This window comes from Epinephelus fuscoguttatus, linkage group LG10 (genome assembly GCF_011397635.1).
Source record: "Epinephelus fuscoguttatus linkage group LG10, E.fuscoguttatus.final_Chr_v1".
Taxonomy (NCBI): Eukaryota; Metazoa; Chordata; class Actinopteri; order Perciformes; family Serranidae; genus Epinephelus; species Epinephelus fuscoguttatus.
This window is the reverse complement of record NC_064761.1, coordinates 31,194,555-31,210,997: the sequence shown is the minus strand read 5'-3', so window position 1 is coordinate 31,210,997 and position 16,443 is coordinate 31,194,555. Positions and strand designations below refer to the sequence as shown.

The following is a 16,443-nucleotide window of genomic DNA, read 5'->3' as shown; positions in this document are numbered from 1 at the left end:
AATTGTACGTTTGCAAGCGAATACAAAGTGGTAAGCTAGGGAAATGGAAGTCTCCCGTAACTCTGCATATTATATTAATGATGATGCTAAGATAACTGAAATTTGTCCCATTTTTAGCGCATGTAAGCTATGTCTAACAAGCTAATAATGGAAAAGGCGTTGCATTTCAGAATTGCGGGAATCCCCGTAAATAATTAACACAGCTTTGGAGTTGTTTATCGTTTTTAAAACAGCAAATACATTAAGATGTTCTGAATAAAGATTGAATTTCGTTATCACTCTCAAATATTACATTTGCGTGTGAGCAACGGGCGCTGAGAGTTATTTTTTCAGAGTTTTTATGATCAGCACGGAAAGGCAACACATGGCTTTATTTCCAAAACTTGGGCTTTCAGGTAACGCCTTTCATAACTTGTGTGACCCATTTAAAAGCCATTAAAACCCTAGGTATCATTGGGTTTAGTTTATATTTCCTTATCAGTGGGGCTGCAGCAATATGTAGAGCTATGTGTGCAAATCCCAGCGAAAGAGACGCGATTTGTTTCTCAGGTTGCAAAGACGGTGCTGCCTGACAAGCTAAACCGAGGGCATAATGCTCCTGACTTTCAGGAAGCGGATGTTGTTGACGTTTTCATCGGAACAGCATCCGGTTTTTAAGACAGGCTAGCTTGGAGAAACGGGAGGGTACGGCGAAATTATCTACTTTACACCTCGAAGTACAGAAAAGATAGCTCGGCCGGGTCCGCTCCTCAACAATGGACGCGGTTTTTGTCGATTTGTCCCGTATTCTCGGTCTGTCTTTTGTCGCGAGCTCGGCTAGTTAGCACAGCCGGCTAACTGCCCAATTAAACACCGACAAGTGCTCGGCAGCTTGTCCGACTGCTTGACGAAGGAGAACTGTCAAGAGGAGGAAATAATTTACTAATATCTAAGAGGGTTTACCAGAGTGATGAGAGGAGCTGGTATGAACGGGATCTCCCGATGTCTGTTGGTTTGACTCCTGGTTAAATTGGCTGTAGATTGTGTGAAGTAATAGTTAACGTAACGTAAAGTGAGCGGTTTGTGGAGTGGGATTAGAAACACAGAAAACAAGACTGTTAATTCGGTCTTGCTTGTTTTTGTTTACAGTAGATGAAACATAATATGTCGTGATAACTGAGAAGGGTAGGAGTTTACTCGATCGCTGTTTTGTGACGATAAAAACAAGTAGCAGTGTTGTAATTATGTTATTGTAATCATAGTTAGATTACATGATTTGATTGAGTGGGTTTGCCTTAGGAAAGAGTTGAATGTAAAGTCAGTCCTTTACATGTCAACGTGTCACACCTGTGTACAGTAGGTCCGGGTGACAGCTTGGAAGAATAAACAGCTGTGACTCATAAACCTGCTCACAGGACTGGGAGCAACTTTGCACTACAATTAGCCTAATGCCTGGTACATCTCTATCAGTTACACCTCATAACTGGTTACTTGAAATAACATTCCTACAAATTATGTGATTACAGTTTTGGCTGTAGTTGCAAATATTATAGCACGCATTGTACATAGTCATCCTTTAGTGTTTTTGGTGTTGAGTGGTGCTCAGAAACAGCTGGATAGTGCCATGATGTTCTCTGTACCTGCTGATGATTAAATGGTACATCTCAGACAAAGCCCCAAAGTGCTTTAACATGATCTCAGAGGTATAGCATTAATGGGATGGTGTAGATTTATGTTTCTTAGTTGTTTTGTTAGTTTGAGCTGTTTGGTTAGGGCAGTGGTAATGACAAGCTATTTGCTCTGTGACTGACTGTGAGCCAAACTGTAGTTGTATGTTTTTTGCTGCCATCTTTTCCACCCACCGCAATGCCGGCTGTACTGTTCTGCCTGATGCTGCTTGGAGCATTATGCAGCCTCGGACAGGCCATGTCACGGGAGGAGAAGCACAGGTTAAGGTGAGTAGAGGACAAACAAACAGTGTCCTCGGGCGAGAAAAACAGTTTCTGCCCCCAGCGCATGTTACACATGCTGACTTATGTCTGTGTTTTCCCCTCACTGAAGGAACCAAGTGATTGAGATGTTTGACCATGCATATCAGAATTATATGGTAAGTTAATAATCTTTACATGACCCCTTCACAGAAATAGGAGTTTCTAGTTGAAGTCTTTTAGATGCAGCTTTGATATATGAATTTATTCAGGACAATTGAGCAGCTTCTTAGGTGATCAGGACAGTTTTTCTTTTTGTATCCCTGCCCATACTGGCTCATACTAGCGTAGAGTACAGAGTAACTATTGTAAAATAAGATGTGATCATTTTCTTCACCATGGTTAATTGTGGTACCATAATTTTTTATATCAGTCCCAACTGGCTTTTTGCAACTTCTTTCATGTTGGAAAACATAAAATATCATTTACATTTCAAGGTGACTGAGGCTTAATCAGACTGTGATGGCCTCCTAAAACATATATATATGTAATAAAAGGTCAAATCATGGTGTTTAAAGTGTGTTTGTGTATGTTTCCTAGGACCATGCATACCCAGCAGATGAGCTGATGCCTCTAACATGCAGAGGAAGAGTACGCGGGCTTGAACCCAGTCGAGGTGACGTTGACGACGCTCTGGGAAAGTGAGTAACGTACTGCCTTTGTTTGTTGAGATCTAACGCATTAATGGAGCAATTATGACATAGGTCCACACACATATTACCACACCTGGTTGAGCACTTGCCCGAGGTGAAAGGTGGCAGCAGATTGTACTTATACATGCTGAATAACCATTACTGTGTTGAATAATGTTGACATAAGTTATCACAAGGGACAATCAACATCCTTGCTTAACAGTTTTTGTCTCCCACTGATAGGTTCTCTCTGACGCTGATAGACACTCTGGATACTCTGGTGGTAGGTACTGGTTTGTGTATTCTTCGTGTTTGGTTTTACTTTTTTTTTTTTGAAGCAGCATTTGTGTTAATAAGACAGAGCACATTGAAGGAATTGAGGACATTGGAGTAATGTGTTATGCGCACTGCACATAAAAATGATCCCATGTTTTTTCATTTCCTGTGTAAGCCCTAACAGAATGTAAAGCGAAATATCAATGTTACTGCATTAAAAATTAACAAACCTTTATGAAATATTTCTGGGGTCAGTTATCTGAGGAGCATTACTGAGTCTTTTAGTCCACTTTTAAACTATGAAACGACATATAATAACCCTGAATGTTGTAATCATGCATTATTTCTTATTGCCAGCTCTTGAACAAGACGACAGAGTTTGAGGCTGCAGTGAGGAGGGTGCTGTCAGATGTGAGGCTGGACAATGACATTGTGGTGTCGGTCTTCGAAACCAACATTCGAGTTCTTGGGTGAGATTGGACTAGACTATTAAAACCTATTAATGGTTAAGAAATAAACTATGAATGTACTGTACAGCTCTTTAACGCAGCAAACAGAACAGCTCGCCAAAAAGACATTAGTGATAAGAAATCACTGGATCCTATTGTGCTTAATTCCTGAATTTTGTTTGTTGTGTGGGTGTTCAGAGGGCTGTTGGGAGGACACTCCATGGCTGTGATGCTAAAGGATGGAGGTCAGCACATGCAGTGGTACCAGGATGAGCTCCTGCACATGGCTAAAGACCTGGGCCTCCGACTACTGCCAGCCTTCAACACCAGTAGTGGCCTGCCTTATCCCAGGGTGAGACAACTGCACACAGTCAGAAATACCTAAATTCAGCTCCTTGAAGGAATGATCATTTGTATGTCGGTTACTCACCCTGTGTTACGAGAAATTCTGAAAGAAACTTTGTTTTTCTCGTGTGCCCTCAAGGTGAAAAAAGAATCCAGAACAGGCGAACATTTGTGATGAACTGAGTTCATAGGGGTCAGCGTTAAACAGCAGCAGAACTATATCAAAATTTCCTTTTACAGACTCTCATACACACACAGCATATTCCAAGTCTTGTTTATCCAGTTGTGTGCTAGGTACTTCCCAAACCATGCTGAAACCGTTATATTTAAAGCACATGGTCATAAACAGTTTCACACACAGATGAGTTGTGGAGATCTTTTGAACATAGGATAAAAAATGCTCTTCATGCTATATTGCACACGGTGTTTTGTTTAGAGTATTGTTTTATGAAGACTGTCTGGACCGCGACTGGAAAAGACCCTACTGAGTTTCAGCCGTTTTTAGTGAGCAGAGTCTGTAATCAGTGATACATCTACTGAAGTAAATGGAATATTGTAATGTGTGTTGGAAAAAGAAACGTTCCTCTTAAATAAAATCCAGTTTTAACAACCTCTATACCAAATATATTTGATCATATAAGTACTACAAACGTAAATATTTGAGTCCATGGTGGCACTATGTCAGACTGACATTTGTAACCTCTCAGATCATAACTACAGATTTCCATTTTCCGCTTGACTGCTCACAGCTGTCACAGCTTTTGATTGCAGATATTTTTGTATCTGAATAGTTTTCATGCACAGTCTATTGCAAACCAAATGTCACTCTAAAAACAGATTCGGTGATGTGTTTGTTTTTCTTTCTCCTCTTCTGCTTGGCAGGTGAACTTGAAGTATGGTGTCAGAGGTCCTGAGACAAGAACAGGCACAGAAACAGACACCTGCACTGCGTGCGCAGGAACCATCATCCTGGAGTTTGCTGCCTTAAGTCGTTTCACTGGTGATCCTGTGTTTGAGGTATGAGATTTACATCACATGATAAGATCCTCCAATGACCTCATTAACATTTTGTGACTTATTATTTAGTGGAGCTTTTTGTAAAGCAGATTTCAAAAATGTTGATTCATCTTTTTGACCACAACCATTTTAATTATCAACAGTCAGAATGTTATGATGCATCCAGCATATCTAAGACAGCAAAATGGCTATTTGGAATAACATAATCTTTTAACTTAAAGTTCATAATTGAAGCTAATTATTTATCTGCAAAACTGCTCTACCACACAAAACTAAATTTACAACCAGTGATGTCTCCAGTGCTGACGTACGTTATCACCACTGTCAACGAGCTGTTAAATGTCAAGAATGCCATCAGCTATTCAGACAGACATGTGTTATGTAACAGCCACACCTTACAAGTGGTGGACTTGATTTTCTAAAACTAAAATCTGACAACACATGATGTGAAATTCAGTACAGGGTTCCTGCGCAATTTGGAAGAGTGTGGAATTTGATTTTAACAATTTCCAGTCAGTTTGAGAAGGGAAAACAGAAAAGAGACTCTGGAAAAGTTTGTGTTTCCAGACTATTGCTTTTAGTGTGCTTTTTTTAAAATATAAAATTCTGAATTTCTAAAAATAAATTGATCATGCAAGCAGAGTGTTCATGGCATTTGGAGCAGGCAGCCAGTGCAGCCTAAATGTTTACCACTCTGGAGCCAGAGCAAGCTCAATGTCATCGAAAGCAATGCAAGAAGTATGTCCTGCAACTGAACCCGCACTCCTATGCATAGCTTCCTCTGGGGCTGTACAAACAGCTCTGCCCCCAGGTGCCCTGTAACTGTACCAAATCCAGTTTAAAAAGAAAATGTGTCAGTATCTTTTAATTGCATATGTACATAGCATGACAAATAACCTAAAACATTGAGGAGATATACAGTAATGTATTTATGAGGAAGTAAACAGAACATGTTTTATTCTGTAGGAGACCTTTATGGCTGTGTTCATCGTCATTTCCACGGACACAGGGAATAAACGAGGCCCAGCAGACGTTGTGGAAATTACATTATTTCCCCTTTTTAACCAATTTGTGTTATGAGTTAATATGAGTATAGGTAGCAGCGGTTAGTTTACTTCCTCTTCAGGCAGACAACTTCAACTTGAACTCATCTGGGTTTGCTTTTAATCAATTTATAATTGAGCTGCAGTACCTAACTACAATCTTCTGGCAACTTTTTGGCAACAGACGATAATGATATACATAGAATATAACGTACATGTTGGATTTCACTTAAATCTGGAAATGTGAGTCTGGCAAAGTATGGATTTTTGAAATGGAAAATGTTAAGGAGCCCTCACAATATCTGTCATGTATCACATATATTCAGTGAAATCTGATTCTCCTTTTGCTTTGTGATCAACCTGCCTCCTGCAGAAATAAATCAGAATTTTGTGTACTTTATAAAATTCATTTAAACAAATGATGAGGGGCAGGGACCCTGAAGCTGCAGCGGTATAGTGAAATATTTCAGAGTTTGATATTTTAGCCTGTACAAGGATATCAGAGCCTTGGACCGGTTCACTTCCTGGCAACAGCAGACTGCTGATCAAGCACGGAGTCAATCACTGTAATCTTTCTAACAGCGGACAGCTACTGCAGATTGATTTTTAACTGTTTAAAATCAATAATGCACCTTTCCTCACACACACGCGCAGGCCCACGCCCGGAGAGCCCTGGACTTTCTGTGGGAGAAGAGACAGAGAAACAGCAATCTGGTGGGAACCACGATCAACATCCACTCTGGAGAGTGGGTCCGCAGGGGTGAGAGGACCATGGGGGGGCTTAAGAGGGTGGGCAGTGTGACAAGACTGAGTGACAGGATGGAGGAGGCTGTGAAAGATGAGGAGGGTGGATGAAGTGTTGAGAGAAGTGGGAGTGAAGGGAGAGGGGCGGAGGCTGTGGCAGACACGGAGTGATGAGGAGACAAGGACATGAGAAAATTAAGTACAGGGGTACAATCTTTCTGTCTGGGTGAGAGAGGATTTGGTTGCACAGAGGATTTATGATTTAAAATAGAACATTTGTTTGTCATCTGATTTTTCTTGTCTCATCAAGTGATGTACGATTGTGTGTCCCCAGACAGCGGAGTGGGAGCGGGAATTGACTCATACTATGAATACCTGCTAAAGGCTTACATCCTCTTGGGAGATGACCTGTTTCTGCAGCGGTTCAATATTGTGAGGACACACACACACTTACACAGAGTAATTTGATGCCTCTCTGTCTGCATAATAGCATTTTGTCTCTGTGGCATCTCCATCATTAAGCAGTGTTATGCCTTCGTTTCAGGATTTTGTTTAGTTCTCCAGCACAGACGTGAACAATAATTAAAATAATGCTCTTTGCAAGTCCTCAGGCTCCCTTTGGTCTATTTGTGTATATCACCGAGCACCATAAGACTGTTATTATGTCCTCAATCCTTCCACTCTGTATGTCCCATTTAGCACTATGCTTCCATAATGAAGTACATTAGTCAGCCTCCACTGCTGCTGGATGTCCACATCCACAAACCTCTGCTTCCTGCTCGCACGTGGATGGACTCTCTGCTGGCCTTCTTCCCTGGACTGCAGGTCAGATCAGATCATGTGAATTAAACCGTTTACTCTTCTTGTATTAAATTGTGCTATTTCAGTAATATTGTACGTACTGTTCATGCTGTTCGTGTCCCAGGTGTTGAAGGGAGACATCCGTCCTGCCATCGAGACTCATGAGATGTTGTATCAAGTTACAAAGAAACACAACTTTCTCCCAGAGGTAATCTGTCTCTCTGTGTATCCAACCTGAAAATCCACATCTTAGGCTTTAGCTGCTCCACAAAAAAAATGACTTGGTGTCATTTGACCATGGAGTCAAGTGACCCCATATGGTTTGTGTTGCCAACCATAACTGTTTGGAAATGGACAAGCTTGCATTTCAGGCGGCACGGCTGCATTTTAGCTTCGTCTGTCTGTTCTAATTACAATGCTCTGGATGGCGCGCTGACCCCTTCGTCCTTCTCCGTTTCTCCCCAGGCCTTCACTACTGATTTCAGGGTACACTGGGCCCAACATCCCCTGAGGCCTGAGTTTGCAGAGAGCACCTATTTCCTTTACAAGGTAATTTATCAAGGAAGCCTGACATTATGCAGAAAGTTCTCCTTTCACTGCCACAGTACAGAGGTAAATGTCTGTTATCATGCACCAGGCTTTGTTAAATACTGTTAACTTGAAGTTACATCAGGACTCATCTGTAAAATTTCAAACACACTGTCTTCATTTCTGCATTCATTAAGCAGCCTCCAGTACTTTGCCTTTGGCATTCTGGAGCCTTGTAAGAAATGTATTAAGGAACATAATATGATAAAACACTGTCTTAGAAGTGGAAGTTACATCTTTGTGTCCGACCAGATTTCACTGGAGCCTCTTTCATAGTAGATGTACTGTCCTCTGTTATGATCACAGTATTGCTCTCTCATCCTCCCAGGCCACAGGGGACCCTTATTACCTCGAGGCAGGTCGCACCATCCTGGACAACCTCAACCGCTTTGCTCGCGTTCCCTGCGGCTTCGCTGCAATGAAGGACGTGCGCACAGGGAGCCACGAGGACAGGTGAGAATATAAAGGCTCAGCATCTGTAAGATGATTCGTATAATGTTAGACTACTAAATGGCAACTTTAGACGGCATTCACACATGCTCTATATATTGTACCCTCAAATTTACATACCATGAGATGATGGTGTGTAAAGCATTGTGTGAGCTGCTGAATGCGAAAGGAAGGAAAGGCTAAATAGTGGGATAGGTTAAAGGTATACTACGCAGGGTCATCAGTAACTTTGTAAACATGCTTGCCAGCAAAAGTAAAAGCCAACACTAGATACGCTCTCGTTTGGCGCTTCACCTCGCTATATTTGCTTTTGTGTCAGTGCTGTGTCTCTTGAATGCCTGCTGCTTATAGTCTGGCAGCTGGTTGCTACCTTTTTATAAAGCCACAACCTCACCTGAGCACTGCGGGGGTACACGCCCACAAACGTCCCAAACAAGCAGAGGGCAGAGTCTCAGCAGAAAAATACGAGATATACAAGATGATTGAGAGGGATTACTTATTTATGAGTCTATACATTAATTTTTATTCCTGCATAGTATATCTTCAAATATTTAAAGATCACTAGATGCAAAACAACATACATGGAACATCTTTGAATGAGGCTAATATTGATATATACAAGTAAAATATACGATACTGTATATTAGCTGATATTTGTTTTTCTAACTTAAGATATAAGAAAAAGCAGCAAATTTGAACACTAAACTTTATTTGTAACGCTGACCTTAAAGAGACAGAACATCCCAAAACTTCCTCTTACCTGTAGTGCTATTTATCACTCTGATTTGCTTTGATGTGAGTTGCAGTTGTGAGTGTGAGTTGTCAGTTGTGAGTGTTGCACATATCAGCTGTCGAAATGTCTGCCTTCTCAAAAATATAATGGAACTAGATGACACTCTGCTTGTGGTGCTCAAAGCGCCAAAAAATACATTTGAAAAACTCAACAGCAATGTCTGTTTCCAGAAATCATGACCTGGTTACTCAAGATAATCCACAGACCTTGTTGTGAGTGGTTTCGTACGGAGCTATTTTCTTTCTACCATATCACCATGCAGATGTGAACATAATGGCGTCCTCCTTGGCTGAACTGTAATGTTAGCTAGCTCAGTGGTGCGAGGTGAGCTAGCAGTAGATGCACGCTTGTTTGGCGTAGTGATGCGGTTGGTGGGTGTAGTTCCTTAGAGAGAAAATAGCTGCTCCATGAAACTGCTCACAACAAGGTCTGTGGATTATCTTGAGTAATTGGGTTGTGATTTCTGGAAAGAGACGTTGCTGTTGAGTTTGTCAACTGTATTTTTTGGTGCTTTGAGCACTACAAGCGGAGTGCCATCTAGTTTAATTATATTCAAGAAAATACAGACATTTCTATAGCTGATATCTCCAACACTCTGCAACTCACACCAAACAATCTAGACTGATGAATAGCACTACAGGTGAGAGGAAGAATATGTATTTTTGATTTTGGGGTCGACTCTCCTTTAAAAGGCACCACATTAATGTTGCTACATAGTGCTTTGTTGTTGGTACATCAGTGTTTTACATTATGTTTACGTTGGAAGTCTTCCAACCTATGTTGTTTGACATACAATATTTACAATAAGCTGATAATGTGAACAAATGTTGGCTTTCTGATAAATCTGGCTCTACTTCTCAAAGCCTTTCGTGATTATCTCATAAATAAATCAGTAGTGTATGCACTGTGCTCCATAATCTTACACCTCTTCTCTGCTGACAGAATGGACTCATTCTTCCTCGCCGAGATGTTCAAATACCTCTTCCTGCTGTTTGCTGACACGGAGGACTTACCGTTTGACGTGGAGGACTATGTCTTCACAACCGAGGCCCACCTGCTGCCCCTGTCTCTCTCCACAGCCCCTCACTCTTCATCTATTCCTTCAAACAGAACTGTAATTAACATTATTCTAATATAATTATTTCTCATGAATTGATGAAAGCATTTAAAATTTCAAGTTCATCTCATGATATTTTAGTCAGAGGAGGAGCTGGATGACTCTAACTTCGACTGGACCTGCCCTAACACTCGCCTTCTGTTTCCTGACCCCGCCTTTCCTCGCAACCTGAGAGAACCAATCCGTAGTGCTGTGGACAAGAGCTGCCCCCGGCCTGCTCCTTACCGGTATGTACACGCACAGGTGTGACCAGGGTGTGTGTCTGCTCTTAGCATCTATTTTCCCTAACTGCTATATCTCTTCTATATGTTTTTAAATTCTCCCTCCTCTCAGGGAGCCCGGCATGGGTCGTCCTCCCCTGAGGGCTCAGGACTTCATGGCAAACAACCCTGAACATCTGGAGCTGCTGCGGAGAATGGGAGTCAGTCTTATCCACCTGAAAGATGGCAGGGTGCAGCTGGTCCAGCATGCCACACAGGTAAACGGTTTAACAACAAGGATAAACATCTACATCCTCTCGTTAGTGGTTGATAAAAAGACACAGAATCTAAGGCTGAAATAATTAAGGCTCTTAATTGCATGCGACTCTTCAGCTGTTTTGGTCTAATTACAAGCACTTTTCTAGCACGTATGCAAAATACTGCAGTCATCAACAATCATCTGTAAAACATACAAGTAATGAGGAAAACTACCCAAAGTAAAGATAGTTATTTGTTAAAGTGCACCATGTGTCAGCTTGTGAATTTAAACTGTTATTTGAATTTAAAACAGCAAAAGAACAGTGTGATATTGCCGCTGTTGTCAGAATTGGAGGCTATATCCTTCATCCCAACTCTACAAATCATGGTGTTCTTTCCATCGTGACTTCTTTTAAAACCCTCTCTCTTTTCCTCTCCTCGCCCACACCTAGGCGGTGAGTGCGGTAGCAGCGGAGGACGGCGTGCGCTTCATGCAGGAGATGATGGAGCTGTCCAGCCAGCAGCAGAAAGAGCAGCTGCCTCCAAGAGCCATTCAGATCGTCTCACATCCATTCTTTGGCAGGGTTGTGCTGACCGCCGGCCCAGCGCAGTTTGGCACAGACCTGTCCAAAAGTTCCACAGGGGTGAGTGGGCTTTGTAGCTCTGCCAAGCTGCCAGGTTTCAAATGGGCACTTAACTCTGCGCCTGTTTGTTTTTCCAAAGAGAGCCACTCACTTTTCCCTGCTACTTTTAAGAGGGCACTTCCTCTCGTAGAATATTTTCCTAATTCAAACAGAAGAAAAGATGAGTGCGTGGTTTTAGCACCAGGAGAGAACATGTGGGATCAGACTGCAGCACTCTTAACGTCATATGTTAAAACAAGTTCCATTCTTTTGCAATAATGCCTGCCTCTTTCCTCTGGTGCAGGTACGAGGCTTTGTGACTGTGGCTGAACCCTACAGTGGCTGTACCGAGATCACCAATGCTGAGTACGTCCAGGGCCATATTGCTCTGCTTCAGAGGGGTCAGTGCATGTTTGCAGAGAAGGCCCGACACATCCAGAAGGCTGGCGCCATCGGAGGCATAGTCATCGGTGAGTGCGCGCAGCAAACCACACAAGACGGAAGATGACTGCTCAGTGACTAGATTAGGGCTCGATAAATGGATTATCTTGAAGACAGCCGGTCGAATAGGGTCCTGCACATTACATGATGACTGAATAATACAGCAGAAGTCAAGTTAGCTCAATAATAATAATCTGCATCTATTTCTGGGCCCTTCTCAACTGTTGCTAATTCATTTAGAAGACATAAACAGTGTATTACTACTGTGGCAACTAGTGAAATATTAATGTTTTCCTTGTTTAAGGACATAAATGATTAAAGGGAGAGTAGGGATCTTTTGAAGTGAGGTTTTATGAGGTACTTCCAATACAGTGTCAGTGAATTACTTACAATAGATGCCTGTCAGTGTGCCCCCAGTTTGGAGAAGCAAGGAAGCTAAGCAATTTGCTGCTGTGGACGCTACCTAAAAATTCAAAGTCAGTTTAAATGTACAATATATTTAGCATATTTTCACTGCATTACCTCACCATCAGACAGCCATCTCCTATGGGGAACTGAAGTCGTTATATCCCTTTCTTTAAAGCCAGACTCCATGGGGAAAAACAGTAATTTTAGCATTGCTAAATATAGGAGCTGCTGGTCTACCGCTGCCTCCATCAGGTATTTTGTTTGTGGTATTGTGTGATTTTCGCGTTTAAAAGGGTCAGTTCAGATTCACCAAAGTCACACAATAACAAAAATAAACTAAACAATCGAGGCAGTGGTAGACCAGCAGCTCCCGTGTTCAGTGAGCCAAACTTACTATATTTTATTAATGGAGTCTGGTGGCTTTGATGTGAGCATAGATGGGGAAATGAAGCTGTTAATGGCGTCCTCTTTGAGACAGGCTGTCTGACAAAAAGTAAAGCTGGGAAAATAACGAAAATTGGCATACATTTAAACTGTTAAAGATTTTTTTTTAGGTGGCTAAAATATGTAGTGCTGCTAACCCCATCCACAGCAGTGTGTTGCTTAACTTTCGCATCAGCACTTCTGCCTCTTCTTCAAACTGGGAGTGTGTCAGCACACATATACCGTATGTAATACACTGACTACAGATATAAATCCCACTTCAAAAATCTAAACTATCCCTTTAATGTCATATCAAAGTTGTTATCAGCTACTTTTCTTTCAATCACATGATCAAATAATTCTTTCAGCTCCTGTTTCTCACACTGAACTCATTTTTATCTCCCTCCAGATGACAACGAGGGCAGCAGCAGCGACACAGCTCCCCTCTTTCAGATGGCAGGGGACGGCCGCAGCACGGATGACATCACCTTGCCTCTCCTTTTCCTCTTCCACAAGGAAGGCAACATCCTGTTGGAGGCGCTGAAGGAGTACAGGGAGGTGGAGGTGCTGCTGAGCGACAAAGCCAGAGACAGAGGTGTGACATTACTCCCTCACACTGTACGCCTCCCTAAATGTTAGAACTCTTTGTTCCACTTATCGCTCCCGATAAGATCGATCACATCGGTGTACTTATCTCTCCCCACTGGCTGAGCCTCATTATGTGCCCGCCTTCATGAAATAAAGATGAGATGTAGGGATTCAGGCATTATTTGAAGTCTCAGAGATCATGACTCACTCCAAAGCCACCCACCGGCTGTGGTTATAATGGTGGATGGTGAAGTTTTACGCCCTTATCAATATTGCATCTTCATTCTTTTCCTCTTTTTCCTCATTTGCCAAATCCCTCTATTCCCCGTGGTGGACTGTAACAGTGCCTTTCCTCTCCTCTCTTTCTTGGTTTCTCTTTCTTTTTTTTATAACTCTCTCTCCTTTGGATGAGCAGCAGCCATATTCAAAGGTAAACCTCTTCCTGGCAGCCTGATTGAGGGCAGTAAGTATTCTTTTTCCTTCTTTTCTTTGTCTGTTACCCTCAGTCTGCATCCTTTCCCCTTGCCTTTATCTCTTTCCCTCCTTTAAGTCATGCTTTCATCTCTTCATCCCTTCCTCTCACTCTGCCCTTTAACCACAGGATTTTGTGTGTTTGATAGAAAAGCTTAGTGCAGCCACAGTGTTGTCATTTCTGATTTTCCCCTTCAGAGCTTAGGACATGACAGGTCTTTATGTCTGTTTTGTCACTGGAGCAAACCATTAGTTACACATGGCAAGGCTCGACAGTGTGGCGGGGTATGACCCCGACCCAAGTCATGTAACAGTGTATTTACATGGTTTCTGGAAAACGTCATAATTTGTGCTTGGTGAGCTTCTCTTGATTTTATCTACATTTACTTTCATATATTCAGCTGTGTAAAGATTTTATGACTAATGCTAAGAAGCCTAAACAGAGACAGTTATCATTACAAGTAACCTGGCTGCAGATCCGGGATCAGCTGCATAACAGCACATTAGCAGTTGTTAGGGAACTGGCTACACGCTTCACAGATAATTGCCAAAACAGACACCTGACCACAAATCCTTTGATTTATGGCAAGTCTCTGTAACCACAGAGCCTCCAGGACACAATAATGACCAGATAGCTTACCTACTTAAATTATACAGCCTTGAAATCACAGCCATTGCCTTTTGTTCTTGCAGTATTCCCTCGACTGTGTAATAAAAAGCACAGACTTGCTCCGTAACATATACAATCTGATACAATCTGCAGTTAAAGACGCGGCTACAATTTTAGAAACAGGTCGTATTCTCTTTTGTTTCTAACTATATCTGTGCAGAAGTCACAGAATAACTTTTTGCCAGATTCTGTTTCTCAGTTGACTCTCAGTTTGGTTTAGCAGCAATGTGAGAGAGGTTTTATCCTGTGGGAAACATGACTCACCATCAGCATCATGCTGTTATAGTTGACAGCCTCGCGATGAAAATGGTTCTATTTTTGACTGAGAATGGCTGCCAGGGGGCATGTTGTATAGATTACCGGCTGAGGAGGAGGGAAAGAGGTTCATGTGTGTCTCACGCCCCTGCTTTCTTTTCAGGTGTGGACGTGCAAGAAGCGGAGGAAGACTGCTTAACCGAGGCAACAACTCCCACCTCGTTTGAACCTGTTAGCCAATCGCAAATGAGCACGCTGGAGCAGGACGAATTGGCTCCTGAGGAGGTTACTCCATCACAGGAGGAAGTCAGTCCTGTAGATCAAGACACTAGTCCTGCAGAGGAGGTCAGGCCACCGGAAGAGGAAGCCAGTCCTGCGGGGGCAGAGGCCGATTTGGCACAGCCCAAAGAGGAGAGAGACTCTGAGAAGACAGAGGAGCCTGAGGGCGACACAGACTCAAGCAACCAGTCAGTGGATGAACTGCTGGCTGATTGGCGGGAAGACTTGGAGGCTTTCCAGCAGATGGAGAAGGATGAGCTCTGACAGTCGTCGGGCATGTCGTGCCCTGTGACTGCGGTTGGATCCCACTGTGGAGAGAGAAACCTGGAGGGGACGCATCTTCACAAGTCTCCAGTGTCAATCTGGTGAACTCAGAGGAAGCTGGGGAGATGTCTGTCATGACCGTTAGTTCTCTTGCTCTCTGTGGATGGTTATCACGTGCCAAGGCAGCCCACATACTGTATCTCTGGACCATAAGGGAGTCCTGTTTAGCCTGGTAGTTCATGGATGAGAGACCAGGGTTCTTACCTCATGTTCTCATACAGTTTCAGTTAATCTGTCATAACGAAGCCTAATGAATGACATGGACCAGACTGTGTGTAAAACAGCGTCTCACTTCCACTCCAAATTACTTCTCTGTTCTTCTCTCTATGCATTTCTAAATCCTTTTTGCTCAAACGAATGCTGGTCCAACAACTACTAATTAAACCATCGACCAATTAGTTTTATTTTAAATGTGATGATTATTTGTGACGATACATTTACTGTCTTTGTGGTCCTGGGCCTAAATCATTATGTACACACTGATGTGAATTAAGGACTTAATTCACGTGGGGATCGGTGACATCGAATAAGCTGCAGGATCTTTTTATGGCTTTATGGTAGACAACCTCAACACCAAACTTGATCTCTCTGGAGGATATATGAAGTCATCTGTCAATGTAAATATGTAATTGTCGAGATATAGTGACTGAAACAAATATAGCGCTGCTTTGCTCAGGTTCTGGTTCCCCCCACAAACCTCTGGACCACATCGGGTGGAGCAGACACACCCTCAGCAGCGGGATGGATTACACACGTTTAAGCCGCCACAGGAGGGCGCTATAAGATCTGTCTGTCATGTTTTAGCTGCTGACTGATTGGAAGGAGCAGTAATAAGCCAATAAATTAACATGATGAAATTAAATAAAAATTAAGAGGGAAAGTGGGAAGACTGGCTTGATTATTTGACTGTATGCTATTTTAACACTGAATGTTGTGTTCAGCTGTTTGCAGTTCATAAAAATGATGGAAAAGAGATTAATTTTCCTATTTGACTGTAAACATTACATGTTGTGCCACTGTAATGATGGAAAACCTGCTCTAATAGAACATTTAACACATCCTGTCTGAATTTTCAGAGGAAACTGTATGAAACATACACTTTCACAAGAAAGCGGAATATTTGAATGAAAGGTGCTGATTTTATTTTCTATAGACAGTGGGCGGACACCCACATAAAGTCAGTTGAGTCAACATGACATAGATCTCTGATTGGAAAATGCACCAAAGCATTTCTATAAAACTGATGATAGCAGTGTTGGGAGAAAGTGCTCATCTATTTAT

General features: G+C 42.2%; 2 protein-coding genes across 2 annotated transcripts in view; both read left to right on the top strand.

Moving 5' to 3' along the window:
• The window catches only part of zgc:92140 (uncharacterized protein LOC447854 homolog), a 670,238-nt gene that overhangs the window by 613,886 nt on the left and 39,909 nt on the right, over nucleotides 1–16,443 (top strand). The window lies entirely within an intron of this gene.
• edem3 (ER degradation enhancer, mannosidase alpha-like 3) lies at nucleotides 617–16,070 on the top strand. The gene is given in 21 exon segments (XM_049587230.1): nucleotides 617–1,804; nucleotides 1,807–1,934; nucleotides 2,041–2,086; nucleotides 2,508–2,608; nucleotides 2,843–2,882; nucleotides 3,233–3,345; nucleotides 3,523–3,676; nucleotides 4,552–4,686; nucleotides 6,384–6,489; nucleotides 6,808–6,905; nucleotides 7,173–7,298; nucleotides 7,399–7,482; nucleotides 7,740–7,823; nucleotides 8,191–8,315; nucleotides 10,048–10,219; nucleotides 10,304–10,449; nucleotides 10,556–10,700; nucleotides 11,133–11,324; nucleotides 11,608–11,773; nucleotides 12,985–13,170; nucleotides 14,723–16,070. Coding segments are annotated over 21 exon segments (2,838 nt in total). The 5' UTR covers nucleotides 617–1,693; the 3' UTR covers nucleotides 15,103–16,070.